The sequence below is a fragment of the Galleria mellonella genome, unplaced genomic scaffold, assembly GCF_026898425.1.
Source record: "Galleria mellonella isolate WM207_F2 unplaced genomic scaffold, CSIRO_AGI_GalMel_v1 utg103, whole genome shotgun sequence".
NCBI classification, from domain to species: Eukaryota; Metazoa; Arthropoda; class Insecta; order Lepidoptera; family Pyralidae; genus Galleria; species Galleria mellonella.
This window is the reverse complement of record NW_026441966.1, coordinates 2,398,498-2,418,255: the sequence shown is the minus strand read 5'-3', so window position 1 is coordinate 2,418,255 and position 19,758 is coordinate 2,398,498. Positions and strand designations below refer to the sequence as shown.

At 35.2% G+C, this 19,758-nt stretch overlaps 3 protein-coding genes across 3 annotated transcripts; 2 read left to right on the top strand and 1 right to left on the bottom strand.

Moving 5' to 3' along the window:
• The first annotated feature begins 323 nt into the window (after nucleotides 1–323).
• On the top strand, nucleotides 324–1,953 carry LOC113511013 (mediator of RNA polymerase II transcription subunit 9). The gene is made up of 3 exons (XM_026894609.3): nucleotides 324–586; nucleotides 677–782; nucleotides 1,477–1,953. Exons 1-3 carry the CDS (start codon nucleotides 483–485, stop codon nucleotides 1,615–1,617), a joined length of 351 nt encoding a protein of 116 aa, XP_026750410.1. The 5' UTR covers nucleotides 324–482; the 3' UTR covers nucleotides 1,618–1,953.
• Nucleotides 1,949–17,982, bottom strand: LOC113513324 (GTP-binding protein 1). Its single transcript, XM_052901875.1, has 13 exons — nucleotides 17,848–17,982; nucleotides 17,452–17,640; nucleotides 15,969–16,080; nucleotides 12,896–13,070; nucleotides 12,322–12,500; nucleotides 11,222–11,385; nucleotides 9,760–9,998; nucleotides 8,700–8,844; nucleotides 7,588–7,770; nucleotides 6,474–6,609; nucleotides 5,679–5,812; nucleotides 5,065–5,226; nucleotides 1,949–4,241 (listed from the first exon to the last, which is right to left on the bottom strand). Exons 2-13 carry the CDS (start codon nucleotides 17,548–17,550, stop codon nucleotides 4,083–4,085), a joined length of 1,887 nt encoding a protein of 628 aa, XP_052757835.1. The 5' UTR covers nucleotides 17,551–17,640; nucleotides 17,848–17,982; the 3' UTR covers nucleotides 1,949–4,082.
• A 367-nt stretch (nucleotides 17,983–18,349) lies between these two features.
• On the top strand, nucleotides 18,350–19,428 carry LOC113521003 (uncharacterized). The gene has a single exon (XM_026906438.3). It carries the CDS (start codon nucleotides 18,566–18,568, stop codon nucleotides 19,232–19,234), a length of 669 nt encoding a protein of 222 aa, XP_026762239.2. The 5' UTR covers nucleotides 18,350–18,565; the 3' UTR covers nucleotides 19,235–19,428.
• The last annotated feature ends 330 nt before the right edge of the window (nucleotides 19,429–19,758 follow it).

Sequence of the window (19,758 nt, the reverse complement as noted above, 5' to 3'; positions counted from 1 at the left end):
GTTGTGTACCAAAAGTTACTTAAAAGTACTCTATGTCATAGAGCACATGTAACTGTATTGTATTACGTTAGTTGAGAGTCAACACATTAATGAAACTTATAGATGAATCTATGCAACTATATTGTGTTGTGTTGTTACTTCTAACAACACAATAAAATAAATGAATATTGATATACTTTACATTACAATTTATAGTATTTCTTTGTCTAAAATGTCGATAGGTTTTATAATAAAATAAATACTTCAAATAGTGTATAATTTTTAAATTTAATGAACTGGTTGCTTAGTTTTATATAAACTTTTTTATTCGGAGTGATGAGGCTTTGACGACTACTAGATTTCCTTGCTGACATTGCTGTTATCTTGATCGATTTACTTTTCACCAATTTTGCGAAAAATATAGTTAATAAAATTATTTCTTATTCATTGTGTCTAGTTCTGTTAAATTTAGGCAAGTGACTTTAATTATTTATATCTCTATAATGGAAAATAATACAGATCATTCAGATCAAAACAATTACAGCCCTTTATCTGTACAAGACGTAGATGTAGATTTTTTACCGATTGTTTACGAAATTATACGAAGGTATCTAATTTTATCATCTATTTTTAGCAATATTCGCAATTAGCTGCGTGTGATTATGTAAATAATATTTTATATTTTCATATATTATAGTGTGGAACGCGATTTCCACGACAACTCTGCAAAGGCCCGGGAATCTGCAGAGTGTAGTCAAAAAGTGCTAGAATTACAGAAGAAATTGGACATAGCGCGTTCACAGGTTTATTTTTCAATTTAAATTATTTTGTCTAAAAATCGTAATTATTAAAATTTTACTTCATAATCTGTGAATCTATTATTGAGAAGTAATTTTTTAGATTTTCATGTCTATATGGCCCCACTATTCTACACATAAACTGTTTGTTTTTTTATTTAACTCCCTATTAACATTAATAAAATAGACACAATATAGAACAAAAGCTTATATTTTAAAATGACTTGTCATAGAATTAAGTCATATATATATAGGCTACTGCTACAAAGCCAACAAGAATGAACTTAATTATAAGTCTTTTCTCTGTTTATGAATATTTTGTTTTTGCGTAACTAGTCATGAAACATGTAAATGGGGGCATAACTGTAATCTTAATATCTAAAATTAATGGAAAAGTATTTTCTACTCTGCATGTTTATGCATATTTTATGTATTTTCAGTATTATTTATATTTATCACATTTGAAATTTAACTTTTAAGATGATTTTTTTGTTTTTTTCTTTAACAAGGAATTTGTATCCTATATCGTTGAATGGAAGTTGTATGTCTAAGCCTACAATTATTATCAAAAAGTTGAATATTATTATATAAAAGTATAAATAAATGTGTGCATGCATTCAGTTTTGATTATCACAGACTTTTTGTAATCTCATACATAATAATCTAATGACAATATCTTTGATGGCATTTTTTTTTTCAGATCAAACGTTTGCCTGGTATAGACTATAATAAACAAGACCAAATCAAGCAATTTGAAATCCTTAGAACCCAGCTTAGATTGAAACGAGAGTTATTGCAGAAGTATCGAAATATGTGTTCATTTGAAACCTCATTTAAGTGATTAGTAACATAATGCCTCTCCGTGCTTTACTCAAGTATTTGGCAAACAATGAACATCTTGTACAGAGAATAGCAGAGTCGTATCCTGTGCGACGGGCAGCACAATTGGCAGTGTCCTTTTTTTATAGAGGAAAGGAGAAACTCTCAGAAGTAGACCCACAAAAAGTCAACAGACTGATGTCATTCCTAAGAAAGTTTAGTCAAAACATGAAGGAAGGTATAGAGGATGCTAAGAAACAATTAAAAAAATGATATAATTAATTTTAGTTGTCAGTTTAGATTCTAAATTTAATTAGTTTAATTAGTTATGATAAAATAAAAAGACTTGTGAGTTTTATTTGGATCTAGTTTAATTTCTTCACTCAAATTGGAACCAATCAATAAAATTATCTTCTTAAACTAGAAAAAAATCACATTCTAATGATGGTATTGTAAAATATGTTAATGATATGAGACTGAGACTAGCGACTAGCCTCACTAAGTGTTTGTAACTCTACCATATCACAGTAGAAAAGGTGTCTGTCATACTCTTGGTCTCATCAAAAATATCTCACTTGAAACTTAATTACTGAGCTAATATGAATATTAAATTATTTACACTGGAGTTACAAACATTGGAACTATCTCATTGCACTAACTTACAAGAACTTAAAGCTGCTTGAATTTATTTAGTCAAGTAATATTGGTACTATAATTGAATATTTAGTATTTTCTTATATTACTAAATAGTTATTAAAATCAAGTAATAATAAAAACACTAAATACTGAGATACAATTCAGATATTTTAGTACCAATTATAGTCCAAGAGACAAATTTATTTATTTCTAGTAATTAAAATACTGCAAGACCCATGAGAAATAAAATATAAGAAAACAAATAACAAAATCTTATGGGATTATACATATATGTAAAAAAAAAACAAAACGAAAATAATATAAAACCTATTTTGCACAAGTAACATTTTTTTTAATAACATTTAATTTTTTATTCAAATCTGTCCAATGTCAATATTTTTATAACAAACCTTTTTGTTAATTAGTATGGAACCATTTATTGTTATTGTTGGATGATACAATGAAGTTTTGAGCTCTGCATCTTCATTAAATTTAAAGTCAACATTCTTTTTTTTTATTCATAACCTATGTCACCAGTATTGCTTTATTCTGATAAGTTTCTTTTAGGACAAAATAAGCTATAACGTATTCTATTAAGACAACACTGTGAGTAATAATTTACTATTATTTTTGCTATAATATTACCTTGCTCGGACACGAGTCCGAAAAGATTATTAGATCTATACTTATCGTGTTTTGAGCTTACAATGTAAACATCAAAATATTGAATATTAAAAGTTTAGATACTCATTTTCAACGTCGCCGACTTAATAAAGTGGTAAGACAAAATGTAAACGCGATTTGTACAGCGACAAGAATACTTTAGTAAAAAATATGAACTCTGGAGACTTAAGACTTCAAATGAAGTACACTACAATTATACGAAATATTGTACCTGACGGCGACGAGCGAGATACACATACACACATAAAAATATCTGTAGCCTACCATTTAGATCTTGTACTTCGTTGAATTTAACTAGCCACTCTAATAGGAGACAAGTGTGCGGTAGGATTATGTAATTGTTTGCTTCAAACCCTTGAACTGGTAACTGAAACTCTATCCTTAATAGCAAAGGTGTCAGTTTCAATTAGTAGCAATTACATTGAATTACATAAACTGGCCGCTGATTTTTAACGAAACTGACATCTGACTGATACTAACAAGGCGGAGCCGTTGCAATAGAGGTATATTACACTGCCAAATCTAATGGACCATATATATATATTTCTTTTATAAATCTAATGAGTTTTATATATGGGAAATTAGCTTGAATAATCACATATATTTTGCCATTTATAAAACAGTATGTAACTCTGTCTCTATCTTACAAATAATAAAACAAGTGTAATATTTTAGAACATGCGCAGACGACGAATAAGCCCGACGTATTTTTTTTATCTAGCTGAATGATTTCGTCACGAACATGACCGCGGTCAGTAACAGGTTGTACAACTGGAACTTTTTATCTATGTATGTAAAAGTCTACTTAATTTTGGAGATAAATATAGGTCTATATATTTGACAGTGTAAAGGTAAATCCAGAGCGTGTTTTAGAAATCGTCCTTAACGCGATAATGGGAGCGAGGTCTCAAACATGAACGGCATATTTATCGATGTGTCTCGTTTATCAGGTGAGTAAAGAGTGGCCGCAACTACTATGACCAATTGGATCGTTTTAATTTTAAATAGCAAGCTGATGGCCCACCTGATGAAAGTTCTGCGTATGTAAACAGCGCTATGGACGTCATAGAAAACTGTAACGTCCATAGTATCACTCCCATGCTGCCATTATTTTTTAATGCTCTGGACTTGTTATAATTTTCGTGATGTTGGGCTTAAAGTAGGTGCTTAGTTGGCGACGACAGCAGGCTGTTCGGGTGGTTTGTCGTGTCGCTTGCGGCCGCGACGTGCGCCTCCCCCGCCGCCTCCTCCGCCGCCAGCGCCCGCGCCTCGCTTGTCCGCCTGCACCTCGAACGGAGACTCCGCTGCCGTCACGTCGCTCTCTTGCTGTTAGCCATACAATATATTTTATTGCTAACCATACAGCTAGTAGGGATTTCAAACAGCACACAATAAAGCTAGATTCACACTATAATTCCAGTCTTGGTTTAGTAAAATATTACTTACGTAGTATTTATACTAGAAAATTAGAGATCTGTCTGTCTAGTCGTAGGAATCTGGGGAAGGGGAGAGGGAGGTAAGGGTCACTAGTACTTGTATATATTGCCACAATTAAAATAAATCTAATGAGCTTGCTTACCTATTATAATCTATCGTGCCGTTTAGACAACACATTGCTGATCCAGAAAGATATATTTTTTAATTTTACAGTTTATAAGTATAAAGTTATTTGCGTAAATATGAATAGAAGAAAGAAATAATTTAATCAAAGTAGCATACGACCCATACAGTAGCACACAAAACAAAAACAAAAGAAACAAAAAAAAAATAGTATACAAGTAGAAAGCAATTAAATTCAGTTCAATCAAAGTCTAAATAAAAAAGGTAAAAAATATAAATAAATAAATAGTAGGATAACTCTTGAATCCAACATTCATATCAATCTAATCTATTGCCAATGACAGTTTTACACTGCATTCGTGTAACAACTGTTAGGAAATTGGTTATAATTAGGATCGGTTTACAATAGTTTGCATTGACAAGTTGCACTAATATGCATCTATCAGAACAGTATGGAATCATTGTGTCGCTAGTGACGCAATTCGAAAGTGTGAGTTCTCAATTTCAATATCGATCAATTGGAATTTATTTCATATACTATACTGTATACAGAATACACGAGTGAGCACGTCTATCTGTGAGTACCGACCAGCTGCGACAGCGGCGGCTGCGGGCCGGCGGCGGCGTGTGATGCAAGTGTGAGCTGAGCGCGGCGGTCGCGCGGCTGGGCGGCGCGCGGCGGCGGCTTGAACGCGGCCGGCTCGGGCCGCAGCACGTTGCCAACTGCCTTCGTGCGGCCCTCGCGGAACACCTGCAATAGAGGAGCGGTCGCATAATTATATTTTTTTTTAATTACGTAATTGGTTATATACAATTGAGACAGACAAAAGGACTCAACAAGAAAGCAGATGGCATTATATTCAATAGTCAATTTGTTGCTTTTTGATTGTTTTTCACTGGCTATTACTACATACTATTTCTTTAAAAATATATAGTCAAGAGTAGATATGCATTAAAATATAAATCTATTTTTTGCCGTTAATTAAAATATTTATAATAATTTGTGTTTTGATATTTTGTAAAGAAAGCTGCTGATTTCTTTAGTAACTAAATTAAATTTAAATATCGATAATAATAAAAAAAAATACCAATCAATAGTAATAACAAACCGATCCATTTTATCTTTCACTTTTAAGAGCTCATTTTAATAAATATTGGTTTGCTCGAATTTAAATTGTATCTCATCTAATTCGATTTGCTCACCATCCTCTGCCCGCGCTTGAGGTACTCCGGGTGCTTGATGAAGCGGAAGCGGACGAGCGCCTTGTCGCCGGTCCGGAGACAGTCGCGCGACATCGACAGGATCGACGCCGTCTGCCGGATGCTGCCACAGTGCACTGCCAAGTGTCCAAACATCGTAAGCAGATAGATAGATAATTTATTTGCATCACTTACATGCAATCTGTTGGAGAGAACAATAAAGTGTAGCTCTTTATTGTTCTCTCCAACAGATTACATTAGTAAATTTAAAGAAATTACATTCCATCCAAAGGTAAGAGATTTAATAAGGTCGCCCATTGTTTTCAATTATTTCTTGTAATTATTTATAATAAGTTTACTATTGTAATCTTTTGGAGGAAACAATAAAGAGTATCTATTCTATTCTATTCTATTAAAGCACAAAAAAGAAATTACAAAAATAGCCCACATTGAGAAAACAAGTTTGAATGGAGAGAAGTAAACAGTGTTGGACTGTTGACAATGGGGTAACATTGCTTGTAATATAATTAGTCAAGTCAATGGCCATGCGGACCTCGTGGAAAACATCGTCATTAATTTCTGGTCAATTTATGACAATGGACCTCAATTGATATAAACTAGCCATTAAATTATCATGCATTCTTTCTTAGTGTACACTTATATATACAAAATATCTTACAATTACAATAAATTATTACAGTTTTTATTTTTGCTGCAACACTGAAGAGCTTTTTTTTTTATATATTTCTCAATACAGAACTTACAATAATAACAAAAGAATAAAAATTATATCCTCACCCATCGCCTGGTAGCGTGAGGAAATCGTGGTCGGATGATGTAGCACTAGGATCTCTCCTTCGAACTGCCAACACGCCTGCGGGTTCAATGCCGGCGACACCATCACCATGCCCTTGCGAATCTGCGACCTCTTGATCTGCAAACAAAAATATTTAATAGTTTACTATTTAATTATCAACTTTAATTAGAGCCATAACTTAAATAATTTATTTATTTATTACATCCACTGGGTGAGCCTTACAGTCTTCCAATACGCCCACCCAGGCTAATCCAATATTCATTCCTTCGTTTCTTCTGTTTGTCAGCAAGAATCTTTATAAATTTAAACTTCGAAAGTGCATGGTCACTACAGCACAGAGGTCGTGGGGGGGGAAGGGATTGTTAGCGATGGAGATTAACAGCCTCAATACTAACAATGTTACTAATCAGGTCGACCTCCACGTGGTTCCCCCTGGAAACCATCGTGGTTACTTCTCGTGGAATTCTTCAGGATGGACTAACTGACCTGCTTTCATCGTCATCTACCATCTATACCCTATCACTTGTATCCCGCCAGCGTATACCGTTAGCACAGGCGGGGTTACATTGCATTATCACCCATTATAAAAAAAAAGCACAGAGGTCGTAGAAGATTTTACTCGCGACCTTATCCACGTGAATGGGATAAATGGTAGCATATATACTTCTTTATCCTATATAATATGTGTATACTAAATATCACAATGTTTGGTTAAGCCGTTAAGATGACAAGAGGGAGTTTTTTTTTATGGATGAAAATGGTATGGTAACCCCGCCTGCGCTAACGTTATACGCTGGCGGAGCACCAGTGAAGGGTGATAGATGAGAATGAAAACAGGCAATTTAGCCCATCATGATGAATTCATCAGGAATTAACCATGACAGTTTCCAGGGGGAACCGCGAGGAGGTCGACCTGGTTGGGTATATTGCTAGCAATGGGATTTTTAGTCTCCATTACTAACAATCTCTTTCCCCCCTTGACAAGAGGAAGTTTGTACTCACTTTCAAAATTTTCAATTTGAAATTAAGTTTATAGAATGAATAAGGATTTCGACCCATGTTTACTGATGCAGGGTGAAGTAAGTTAAGTGTTACCTTCTTGAGTGCGAAGCTGGCGGTCTGCCCGCCGCGCACCTCGGGCACAGGCATGCGCTTGCGGTGGATGCTCTTGACGGCGATGGGCGTAAAGCGGCCCAGCGGGTCGGGCCCCAGCAGCAGCGTGTCGTTCAGCCGGATCACGCCCGCCAGCGTCGTGCCCGATACCACTGTGCCCACACCCTGACAACAGAAAGGGATTTATTGGTGAAATAGAGAGGGAGACTTTGTACAAAAGTTGTTTGCTTAGGTACCTCTGTCCCAATCGTGAAGCAATTGTGTTTGCATGGCTGTTTTGGTTTGAAGAGTGGGATATGGCGTGAATTTACAGGGTACAGAGGAATAACATCTGAGTCCTCAGGAATGGCAACGCATAGGCGGTATCATGGGCGAAACAGTATACTCTGTTATGTCTATAGGCGACGGTTACCACTTTCCATCAGGTGGGCCGTCAGTTTGTTTGCCATTCTAAGTTGTATAAAAAAAAAGAAAGGATTTATTTTAGAGTATAAATTTTATACAAAAAGTTTTTATACAAAAGTATTATTTCAGCCATTAACTGTCCACTGCTGAAGATAGACCTTCCCTATAAGGAAATTTCTGCCAGTAATTGCAACTCTTGGCAGGCGGGTTGGCAACTGCAGTTAGGCTTTGGTGATATTTCAAGCGGGACGTTACTGCCCATCCCCCGACCATTCAGTACACTTAGTCGCCTATTACGACACCTACGAGAAAGAAGAAGGTGGTACATTCTATGCCGGGACCACTCGTTACTGTATATTTTTGGTTAATAGAATGAAGATTTAATAGCGACCTACTGGTAGAATATCTATGGGAGGGACCCTTCATGGCTATCAATATGCCCCAGGTCAAACGCCACGCGGTTCTTCCTGGAAATAATAGTAGTTATCCTCTATAGTATATAGTTCCTCTATAGTTATATATCATCCTTCACTGGTGCCCCACCGGTGTAGTACGGGTAGGGTTATATAGCACCGATAGTGCGGGTGAGGTTACCATTCCATTATCACCGATTAAAAAAAAAACGGTAAAATACTCTATTTTGATGAAGAAGAAGAAGACCAAAAATTAAATAACAATGGAATACCAACCGGCACAGAGTAGGTGTCGTCTATCTGAAACTCCGCGGGCTTGTCGTCCTGCGAGGGCATCCGCGTTTTCAACAAGTTCAGGAACATCGTTAGCAACTCGAGGTTCTCGCCCGTCACATTCGACACTTGGAAGATTGGGCATAGCCTGTACAGGAATTAATTAATGATATGACTGTATGCACACAAATACTTGGCCTTTGTTACAATTAGACAATTTTACAGCACAGAAACATGTCAACAATTACCTTACAATAAATATACCGGAATCCTCACGAGTACCTATGTAATATTAAAGTATGATGGCATATCCCAAACAAACTTGGTAACTTTGGCTTTTCTGTTAGTTGCATGATTTACAATAAAAGCACTTTAACAATTACAAATGTAGAAGTAATATGCATATTTATATAGGGAGAAATAAATAGTTTTTTTTTTTGCATAGATATGGACTTAGGTAACAACCACAACTGCTTGTATATTATGTCAAATTGGGTTCTAAGAGCATTATTTGTCCGGTTAAATTTCGATTCAGAATTTATTTATTAAAAAAAAGATGACAAAGACGGATTAAGACATTTTGTCCACATATAATTAACCCATTGAATACGGAGAGCGCGCCAGGGCGCTCTCCAATGTTATACGTTGTGACGGCAAGCGCCTCGAGGCGCTCTCCCCACCCTCACCCAATGACGGCGAGCGCTCCGAGGCGCTCGGTTTCCTTTAGTTTCAAACGTGCTTTAGACCGTTCCAGTCACTTGTGGAAGCCCGTTATTTACTGGCAGTCACTCCTAATAATTAACTAAGCCATATACGTAGAAAAAGTTGTGCCGTCAGTGACGGCCGTTTATGAAAAACTAAGCCGTATACTGCATAGGGATCTCAATATGGCCGCCGTATTGAATGGGTTAAATGTATAGATAGACAGTAATGTCTATAAATAGCTTTGGTAATATCAAAACAAGTATTTAAGTTGGGACACAGTTAATTTTTATATAAGTTGTAGTGTAGTGCTTGTCTTTGTCTACAGTTATTTTTAACGTAAAATACGTAATCAACATACCTCTGCGACACGAAGTTAGTTGCGCTCACAATAACGTCGTCCTTGGTCTTCACCATAACAGGAACCTTCCTACAGCCGGAGGACTTGAGGATCCTGATGAGCAGCTTCAGATTGTCTTGCAGCACGTTGGGCGGGCACATGTCGATCTTGGTGACCACCACGAACACGGGCACGGACAGCGCCAGCGCGAGTCCCAAGTGCTCCTTAGTCATGCCCACTATTCCAGCGTTCGCCCCTATCTGTGGTAATACATTAATAAAACTATAATGTGTTATTTAGTAACATATGCGAATTCAACTTGCATATTACACGCGAATAAGACACCTAATAATAATTATTGATACTACAAGTCGTAATATCTAAATTTGTTTTTTTTTTTAAGATTATTTGAAAATTCCTTGAAAATGGTGCTAATCAGAAAAATCATTTTATTTTACCTGTAATATTATATATATCTTAAAAATTGTAATTATTTTAGATTTTTCGTTTTAGAATCTTCTGGCATAAGGGATGGATAGAGGGGGAGGGGGGGATGTACATATGATGTCCTTTCATATGATACTTTACTCGGAATCGTATCCGTTTTGAACTCTCTAACAATAAAACAAATAAAAATATTTTTTTCAATTATTTCCATTGGGATACGTGTGGCCTACATATGATGCTGTTGATTTGGAAATTTGAAATAATTCTACAAATTATTTCAAATTTCCAAATCAACAGCATTAGTAGTTACTGAGATAGTGAAACTCTGACAAACAGTTGAACAAAATCACACTATACTTTGTACCTTTTTGTTGTACCTTAAAAACCTAAAAATGACAAGCAAAACATATATTTTACTTTTATTTTTTTAATACTCGTATAAGAATGTAAATGATAGATCTCAAGTAATTATTTTCGTAAGATTTTATTGTTAAAATCTTCCATTTAATTATTCTTTTCTGTATAAATTTTTGGTTGTGTATCTGAGGTAACACGAAGCATAAATTGGTTTCCGTTGGATATTTTTTTTTTTTTTTTTTTACAACACAGGGGGCAAACGAGCATGCGGCTCACCTGATGGTAAGTGACTACCGCCGCCCATGATCACCCACAACACCAGCGGCATTGCAGGTGTGCTGCCGGCCTTTTAAAAAGGAATATACTCTTTTCTTGAAGGTTATGTTGAAATACTGCTGCTGGAAGTTGATTCCAAAGAATGGTTGTGCGTGGAAGAAAGTGCCTTGAAAAACGCACGGTGGAAGACCGCCACTCGTCCAGATGATTGGGATGAAACTTTAGTTTGTGGCGGGATATAAATCAATATTTTGTTATTGGTTAGATATGAAAGTGCTAATGTACGGCTAAAAATTGTGAAAATTTGTTGCTGTTAGAAATTCAATTATTATAGTAAAATTACAATGACCGTTTGCCCTCATCCCAGTTTATTTTTAACTTCAATAATCTTCGATTCACTCACCATAAGCATGCCGAAGTCCGGCGCGTGACCGGTCATACCGAACACGGTGGTCTTGAGGTAGCGCTCGTGGCCCGCCAGGTCGATGAACGTGATCACCTTGGAAGACTTCTCGCAGATCTTCACCCAGTCTAGAGTACCGTGGTCCGGTTTATTCACGACGTTGCCTGACAACAAGGACATTTTACGATAATGATTCAGCACTGTGGCTATGCAAATTATACAGAGTTTAAGAGACATTTCACTCTGAATACTAAATAAAAATTAATTTAAAGATATATCCTATTAATATAATAAATCCAAGAGTTGGTAAATTTCATGTGCTCTATCCCTTGTGTAACGAATATTGTTCTGAAAAAATTGTTTGAAATAATGCCTACAGCCACCTTTTATCATCGCAACGTTCGCTATCAACAGGGAACTAATGCTCACACGCATGATCCTAAATGGTCACATACAGTGCGGTTTCAGAGAAATTTACTCCCACGAACGTACAAGCTGTGAAATGAGGTGTATATAAAAAAAAAAGATGGATGGATGAGTGTATGTCTGATCCTCTTTTACGTAATTTTGTACATGGGTAGATTATATCATAATTTAGCACATAGGATACTTTACATGATTGTAAAGCACCCGCATGATTCACGCGGGTGAAACCACGGGATATAGCTAGTAAAACATAAAGTAATATAAGTCCACTAGTACAATTTTATAAGTGTACATAATATGAACTAAAATACATATGTTCATCTTTTTTCAAAGTTTTAATAGCGTTTTGATGGGAGAAAGGGATTGTTAGTAATGGGATCTAACCTCTACATTGTTCCTCCTGGAAACCGTCATGGTCAATTTTTGAATTCATCATGATGGGCTAACTGTCCTGCTTGCATCTTCACCGATCATTTCTTACTGGTGCCCCGCCAGTATATACAGATATCATAGGTGGGGTTACCATTTCGTTCTCACATATAAAAAAAAATGTTTTGATAAAAGTGACATAAGCACAGTTTATAAAAAATCTATATAAATTATAGTTTAATATATAAAATAAAAGTAATATATAATAGGTATAAAACTTTGTGTTGAAGTGATCACAATCTCACCCAGGCTATCAAATCCCAGTATATCGTTCCCCACAGAGCTGGTCCTGCCGCTCTCCATCTCGTGTTTATGCCTGAACAGCCTCTGCCGGGCGTACCCTCGCCCGTTGTCCAGCTCGCCGTGTGTCAGCACACCCAGCAACGTGGACTTGCCCGCGTCCACGTTACCCACAACCGCCACCCTGGTGGGAACAAATTATTCATATTATCACAATATAAATATACATTATAAAACATCTTTAAAAGCCTGCGGTTCTTGAACATCACGATGTCATATCGGTTCGGAAATACTGATGCTGGAAGTTGATTCCAATGTGTGGTTGTGCGTGGAAGAAAGTGCCTTGAAAAACTTACGGTGTAGGACCACACAGGAGTTACTCATCCAGATAGTTGGGATAGAACTTTAGTTTATGGCGGGTTGTACGAATTGAAAATGAAACATGAGTTGGAATGAGACATCTGACATTGCTATCTTATTCTATCTCTTGAACTCGCTAGCGATGTCGATTTCATCGATGGATTCGCTTGCCACTTGTCTAGAGAGCCAGGTTGCTAAAGTATAAATACAATACAATACCTGATTTCCATAAAATCTGTGTCGTCCACCTCCATCCTCAGCAGGTACTGGCCGGTGAGGCCGGTGCCGCACTGCCAGCGGCGCAGTTCCACGCACGACACCCGCTCAGCGCTCACCAGGGACTGCAGCGTCGCCAGCGACGCACTATACTCGTCCTCCGTTAAACCTCTGCCGTCTACGGTTCATAATAATTTATTAGAGAAATATATAAAATAAATAAATGCCGTGCAATCACACAAACCAAACTTGGAAACCAGGCGGTTTGTGTGTTATGAAGAACAAGGCAATAAAGATCTGGGAGCACAACCCAAAATACCCAGATCTTTTTCTTTTATACAACTTAGAATGGCAAACAAGCTGACGGTCCCCCTGATAGTAAGTAGTAACCGTCGCCTATAGATATGAGCCTACAGAGTATACTGTTTCGCCCATGGTACCCCCCATGCGTTGCCATTCCTGAGGACTCAGTTGTTATTCCTCTGTGCCCAGTAAATTCACGCCATATCCCACCCTTCAAACCGAAATACAGCTATGAAAACACAATTGCTTTACGGTTGAAACACGAATGTGACAGAGGTATCCAAGCAAACGACTTTTGTACAAAGTCTCCCTCTGTTCCAAGATCCAAGCCAATTCAGTAAAGTTGGTGACTTTAATTGGCCCGACAGGAAATCGAAACCCAGGATCTCTTTTACGTAAACCAACATATCCGTCAAACGAACTTAATGATCGGGGGATGGGCAGCAGTGTAGCTCTTATAACATTTCTAAAACCTAACAGCGGTCGCCAATCCGCTTGCCAAGCGTAACAACTACGTGCAAAACCTTTTCAAGGAGGAGACCCATATATTTAGCAGTGGACAGTTAACGCCTGATATGATGATCATCTATACATAATTCTGTATCACATAAAAAATCAATTTCAAATAATAAAAGGTATATGGGGCCATTCTGGGTAACCACTGTCAATTGGGGGGAAAGGGATTGTTAGTAATGGAGATTGAGAATCCCATTGTTAGCAATATACCCAAACACGTCGACCGCCTCGCGGTTCCCACTGGAAACTATCATGGTTAATTCCTAATGAATTCATCGTGATGGGCTAACTGGCCTGTTTTCATTTTCATCGATGACCCTTCACTGGTGTCCCGCCAGCGTATCCCGTTAGCGCAGGCGGGTTACCATACCATTTTCACCCATAAAAAAAAGCACTGTCAATTATAAAAAGAATCATTGAAATAATAGGAATGTATTTATTTCAAAGACTAAGAAAGGATTGCGTGCCCAAATTATTTAACGGCTTCCCCCCTATAAAAGATGTCGTAATTCCTAACATCAATAATTATTGTCATAACGGTTGCAAAATAAAGAAACTGATGTATAATTTACAGATATAATCTAAGATAGGAAATTGATAACGCAATAATAAACTATTGTAATTAAGAGATAAGATAATTATGTGTGGTGGGTCTGTCAATATTAGTATAATTGATCAATAGCTTCAAATATCTAACAGATGTTTTGAAACAAGTATACAAGATATGGATAATATTATATGGATAAGATATGGATACCATTTTAACATTTGCATACCTCTGTGGGGTGCTGCATGTTATGTGCCTGTATATGTATGTAACTTCTTATTGTATGATTTGATTTGATTTGATAAAATTCTAATTATAGGGTAAATTGATCGTCCCCCTCCCCCTCTTATTTTTAAATCTACTGAACTTAAATTATGAAAATAAATTTAAGAAATTGTTCTTTACCTATAGACTAAGAAAACCTTATATATATATATATATATATATATATATATATATATATATATATATATATATATATATATATTCTATAATGTTATATATTAATTTCATTTTCATGTTCACTTTGTGCATGGCAGCAGTCTCGATAAACAATAGGAACATTTTATTTTCATATATGGCAATAAATCAATCATTAGAGGTAGAAAGAAAAAAAAGAGTGGTTGGTGTCTGTTCTCTAAAAAAGAAGTATACGATTTATTTCGTTGTCATTTTTAAATAATTAAAAGGTGATGAATTTAGTTCCACCATCTTGAGACATATGAGAATTTAATATCATTGTTATTGTCAATATAAAGTATGGAAATAGTCAGTTGGTTTGTCGCTAAAAGGACACATCAAAACCTATAGGAGAATTCAAGATCAAAACCCTTAGTACTTATAACATTTATGAGGTAATCTCTGTTAACTTTAGCATGCATGGAAATTGAGCGATCTGAGCATGTCTTAAGTCAGTAAAACGAATTTTTACAAATAAAAGGGTAAGTCATTTGACCATTGTTTGAATCTAAGTAGTGACTTTTGTAAGTTTATTGTTATCGTATTTTCGTGTCTAGATTTTTTTAACCTTCTCATAAGGGGGGAAGGGATTGTTAGTAATGGAGACTGAGAATCCCATTGCTAGCAATATACCCAACCAGGTCGACCTCCTAGCGGTTCCCCCTGGAAACTATCATGGTTAATTCCTGATGAATTCATCATGATGGGCTAACTAGTCTGTTTTCATGCTCATCTGTCACTCTTTACTAGTGCTCCGCCAGCGTATCCTATTAGTGCAGGCGGGGTTACCATACCATTTTCACCCATAAAAAAAAACCTCATAAACATCTTAATTATATTTTCGCGTAAGTTATTACAACTAAGTTGCTTTAACTAGATAATCAATACACGAAACCTCCTCCACAGTAGTTTAACCATCACTTGTCTGATTATTTAAGTAACTGGAAATAGCAAAGAAGCTCACTTGTGGTAAATGATAACTGTAGACTATAAATATTAACAGCATAATTTTTAACTAAGCAAACTGTTGCTTATCAAAGCAGTAACAGTAAACCATAATTTTTTGTTGTTAGTGGTGATTATAGGCATATTTAAAGGAGGTCTACGTGGGTCGTGCCCACCCTAGAGTTGACTGGTACTCACACCAATATAAAGAGTGAAGTTGTCAGCAAAGACATGTCTAAGAGTCTATATGTGTCTTTATGAATGGACTACACATTTAACTTTTACAATATTTATATCATCACTCACCTTCACCGTGTCCAATATCATATATAATTTCACCATTCCCAGACTCCAACCTTTCGAGCAGTTGTTTCCGTAGCAGTTCATACTCGTCCGCTGTTGGACTTACCAGCACCATCTGTATTATTAAAATGTTGTATATCAGTAAGATGACCCAATTTTTTTATCTTATAATTAATAAACATGAAAGTATCGTGTTGTTACTTCATCATGTATAAATGGCTGAATAAACTGAAATTAAAGGCATGCAAGTAGTATCCTTGCCTAACATATAGAATACAAATCATAACTCATGTGGATAAAAGCTATAGGTTAAAATTTATTATGAATAATAGAAATTTTGGATTTTTCCATTCTACAACAATATATTTATGTTTAAAAATATTTAAAATATAAATGTAGAAATTGACTGATCAATAAATAGTTGAACCATGCCTAGATCCACAGTGAATCAAGATTTATGGTCCAAATGAATGGAAATTTTATACAGGGTTATTTTATTTCTTTTCTTTTTTATGCAACTTAGAATAGCAAACAAGCTGACAGCCCACCTGATAGAAAATGGTAACTATCACCTATAAACATGAGCAGGACCATGGACATAACAGAGTATACTATATCGCCTGTGATACCCTATAAATTCACTACCATATCCCACTTTTCCAACTGAAATACAGCCATGCAAACACAACTGTTTCACGATAGAAACAAAAATGGGACAGAGGTACACAAACCAATGACTGTTATACCTATGAATATACTGTTTCACCCATGATACCACCCATGCATTACATCACTACTATCTATCTATTATAAACACATCTACCACTGATGAATTACCTTTTTTAATGATATTGTATCTGTTTCCATCACAATAAAAAAAAATCTGATATTATTTCTGTCAGTAGCACAATAAAATCTCTTTATCGTTACTAATTATTTTTTCAATTGTATATCAATAACTAACCTAAGGTACTTGAAAATGGTCTATTAGTATTATTATTTCTAGTAGTAGAACAATAAAAATAAATAATATTGAATGAATTACTTGTGATACTGTATCACAGACAATAAAGGTATATTAATGAACCATTTGAGAGTAGCTTTGTTTATCAGTGATATGCAATTGCATAATAATTTGTAACATAAAGTGAATGATGCAACAGAATACAATAATGATAAGCTTTGAACAATATCAGTTTTAATGCAATTTTTATAAATGAATTATATTATAAATAAAAATATACAGCATATTTTACATATTATTTATAGAACTTAATGCAAAGTATTTAGTTATTCTTACATTTTACTTCTTAAAAAATGTAATACCAAATAAATTATATTGTACTGCCATTTATTTATAATTTTAAGAAAATTCATACAGTATTTTGTCAATTTGGTACATTGTTTTAATAAGCAATAGACAATAAATTATATACTATTTATATTTATGTTTATGTTAGTAAACAATGGACCACCTAAGTCATACCTTGCCCCTGATGCTGGAGTAATCCGTTTCACTCTCCTTGTAGCCCTCATACTCGCCCTGAGGGCTAGTGTTTACGGGTGAATCAAAATTATTGTCCATATCTAGAGCAGTTTCTTGACCATCAACGACAAAACAGAACCATTATGTCATCGCGTTATTGTCGAATACACTACTTCCTGGTCATCATTCCTAAAATAAATAACGAAATAAACATATAAGACTTTTTTTATATATACGAATGTACACCTAACATTGAAATTAAGCAATCATTTTAATTTAAAAAAATCAATTCCAACTCTACCATATTGAAGGGGAAATAACAATAAATACAGTAGTAATGAGTTTAATAATACGGGTAACTTCTCGTAAGGTTTAATAAAATATATAACTACTCACTGGAATATCTATTAAAATTATTGTTCAAGTAAGATTCAATTTGTCCACAAAAATAACAAATGTACAGACGAGAAAACGAGCGAGAACAAATTTTGCAAGATGAGATTGCCAACTTTTTGACAAACAATTGACAACTCAGGCGGTCGAGTCTCAAATCTGTCATCGGCTGTCACCTCCGTCAATTAGTAATGAACTTCTGGAACCATAGATATTGAACACTATTTGCATTGTAAATAATGTACGCTTAAATTCAAATTAAATCTTACAGACTGCCCGAGATGTATACTTAGTTTAGTATGTATTCACTATTCTCTAACCCTATCCTAACAATTTAAATTTCATTTTAATATCACACCTACACACATAAAGATTTCACATCCTTATTTTATGGAACATATAAACTAAATTTCTAATAGATTTAAGTTAAAATTAGTCATTTAACGATACTGCTTAATAATTACTTGATAAAATCTGATAAGTCAAACGTCAGTAAGTCAGTTCAATACTTCTGTCAGTTACAAGCGCTTCATAGATTTTAGCGTCACTTCTTCACAAATTTTGTCTTAGTTATCGGCAAATAGAAAATGTTTTAATCGCCAGTGTTTTTCCTTAATATATTGTTTAAATGAATCTCTTATTCGAATAGAAACGGTGACTTAATATTTTTAATACATACCTACTATGATTCTGTGGATAACTCAATCCTTGAACAATCAATATGGGTGAGTTTAGTTCATCCGATTGTTCCTGGAAAAAAATGGTGATAGCCAAAACAAACAACAAATGGATTTCGACTATCAAATCAGACATTGCAAATGCTAAGAACCTATTAAATACTAATGATTTCAGTGTAAGCGACGAACAGATGTCTCAAAGACTAGTAAAAACTGAACGAGAAGAAACAATTGAAGAGCCAGATGGTCAAACATCTAGTGCAGAACCGGAATCAATGTTGCAAGAAGTGGATCCACTTTCAGTTCCAGAACCACAGATGCGAAGACGAAGAAAAGGCTCTATTCCTAAAAACGAGACAGCAGACGAAAGATCAGCTAGATTGGCTAAAATGTCTGCATACGCTGCCCAGAGACTTGCTAATGAATCACCAGAACAGCGTGCCTCGAGGTTAAGACGAATGTCAGAATATGCCGCAAAGAGACTAGCACAGGAAACAAGCGAACAAAGAGCCAGGCGTTTGGCCAGAATGTCTGCTTATGCAGCCAAAAGGCTCGCTGAAGAAACTCCAGAGCAAAGACAAGCGAGACTAGCTAGGATGTCTGCATATGCCGCCCGAAGACAGGCCATGAAGAAAATAATGAATCCCAACAGTAATATTGGCATAGATCCAACACATTATAATATAGCTAATATTACACAAGACCAAAGTTGAAATCACATCTCTAGGAGAATAAACAAATTAGATTATACATAAAGAGTTATTTAAGCTTTTTTTTTTACAGAATAATTAAGAATATACATAGGTATTACAATTTATGTTTTTCATCATTAAATTTAGAGCCCTATACTAATTTTTTCTTAGTTCTATTTATTCATGCTTTGTTTTAGTTGTGTATAAATTAAACTCGAAATAATGTACTATAATATATGCAACAAATTAATAAATAAGTTTTGTAATTTAATTGTTCATTTTCAAATATTTTAAATCCTATTACAAAGTTGCATTTTTCTAGGCAAACATTGTTTTTTTTTTGTCAACGCTAACTTATGTTACTGGATCTTTACATTTGCAACCTATTTATGACATTGACTATTTTATGCAAACTATTATTCAGAAAACTTTATATGAACATAATGGCAATGTCTACCCCAGACGTATACTCGGCTGAGAATACAATTTTATCTCAAATAATATTTGACAATACACTTGACATTTGAGTTGCTTATATGTAAAAT

Excerpts from the sequence above, each read along its gene's own strand:
- LOC113511013 (XM_026894609.3), top strand. The coding sequence starts at position 483 with ATGGAAAATAATACAGATCATTCAGATCAAAACAATTACAGCCCTTTA. Across the intron at positions 587-676 it reads GTTTACGAAATTATACGAAG|TGTGGAACGCGATTTCCACG; the intron begins GTATCTAATTTT and ends CATATATTATAG. Across the intron at positions 783-1,476 it reads TGGACATAGCGCGTTCACAG|ATCAAACGTTTGCCTGGTAT; the intron begins GTTTATTTTTCA and ends TTTTTTTTTCAG.
- LOC113513324 (XM_052901875.1), bottom strand. The coding sequence starts at position 17,550 with ATGGACAATAATTTTGATTCACCCGTAAACACTAGCCCTCAGGGCGAG. Across the intron at positions 11,386-12,321 it reads ACTGGGATTTGATAGCCTGG|GCAACGTCGTGAATAAACCG; the intron begins GTGAGATTGTGA and ends CCTTGTTGTCAG. Across the intron at positions 5,813-6,473 it reads CTCACGCTACCAGGCGATGG|TGCACTGTGGCAGCATCCGG; the intron begins GTGAGGATATAA and ends GACACTTGGCAG.
- LOC113521003 (XM_026906438.3), top strand. The coding sequence starts at position 18,566 with ATGGGTGAGTTTAGTTCATCCGATTGTTCCTGGAAAAAAATGGTGATA.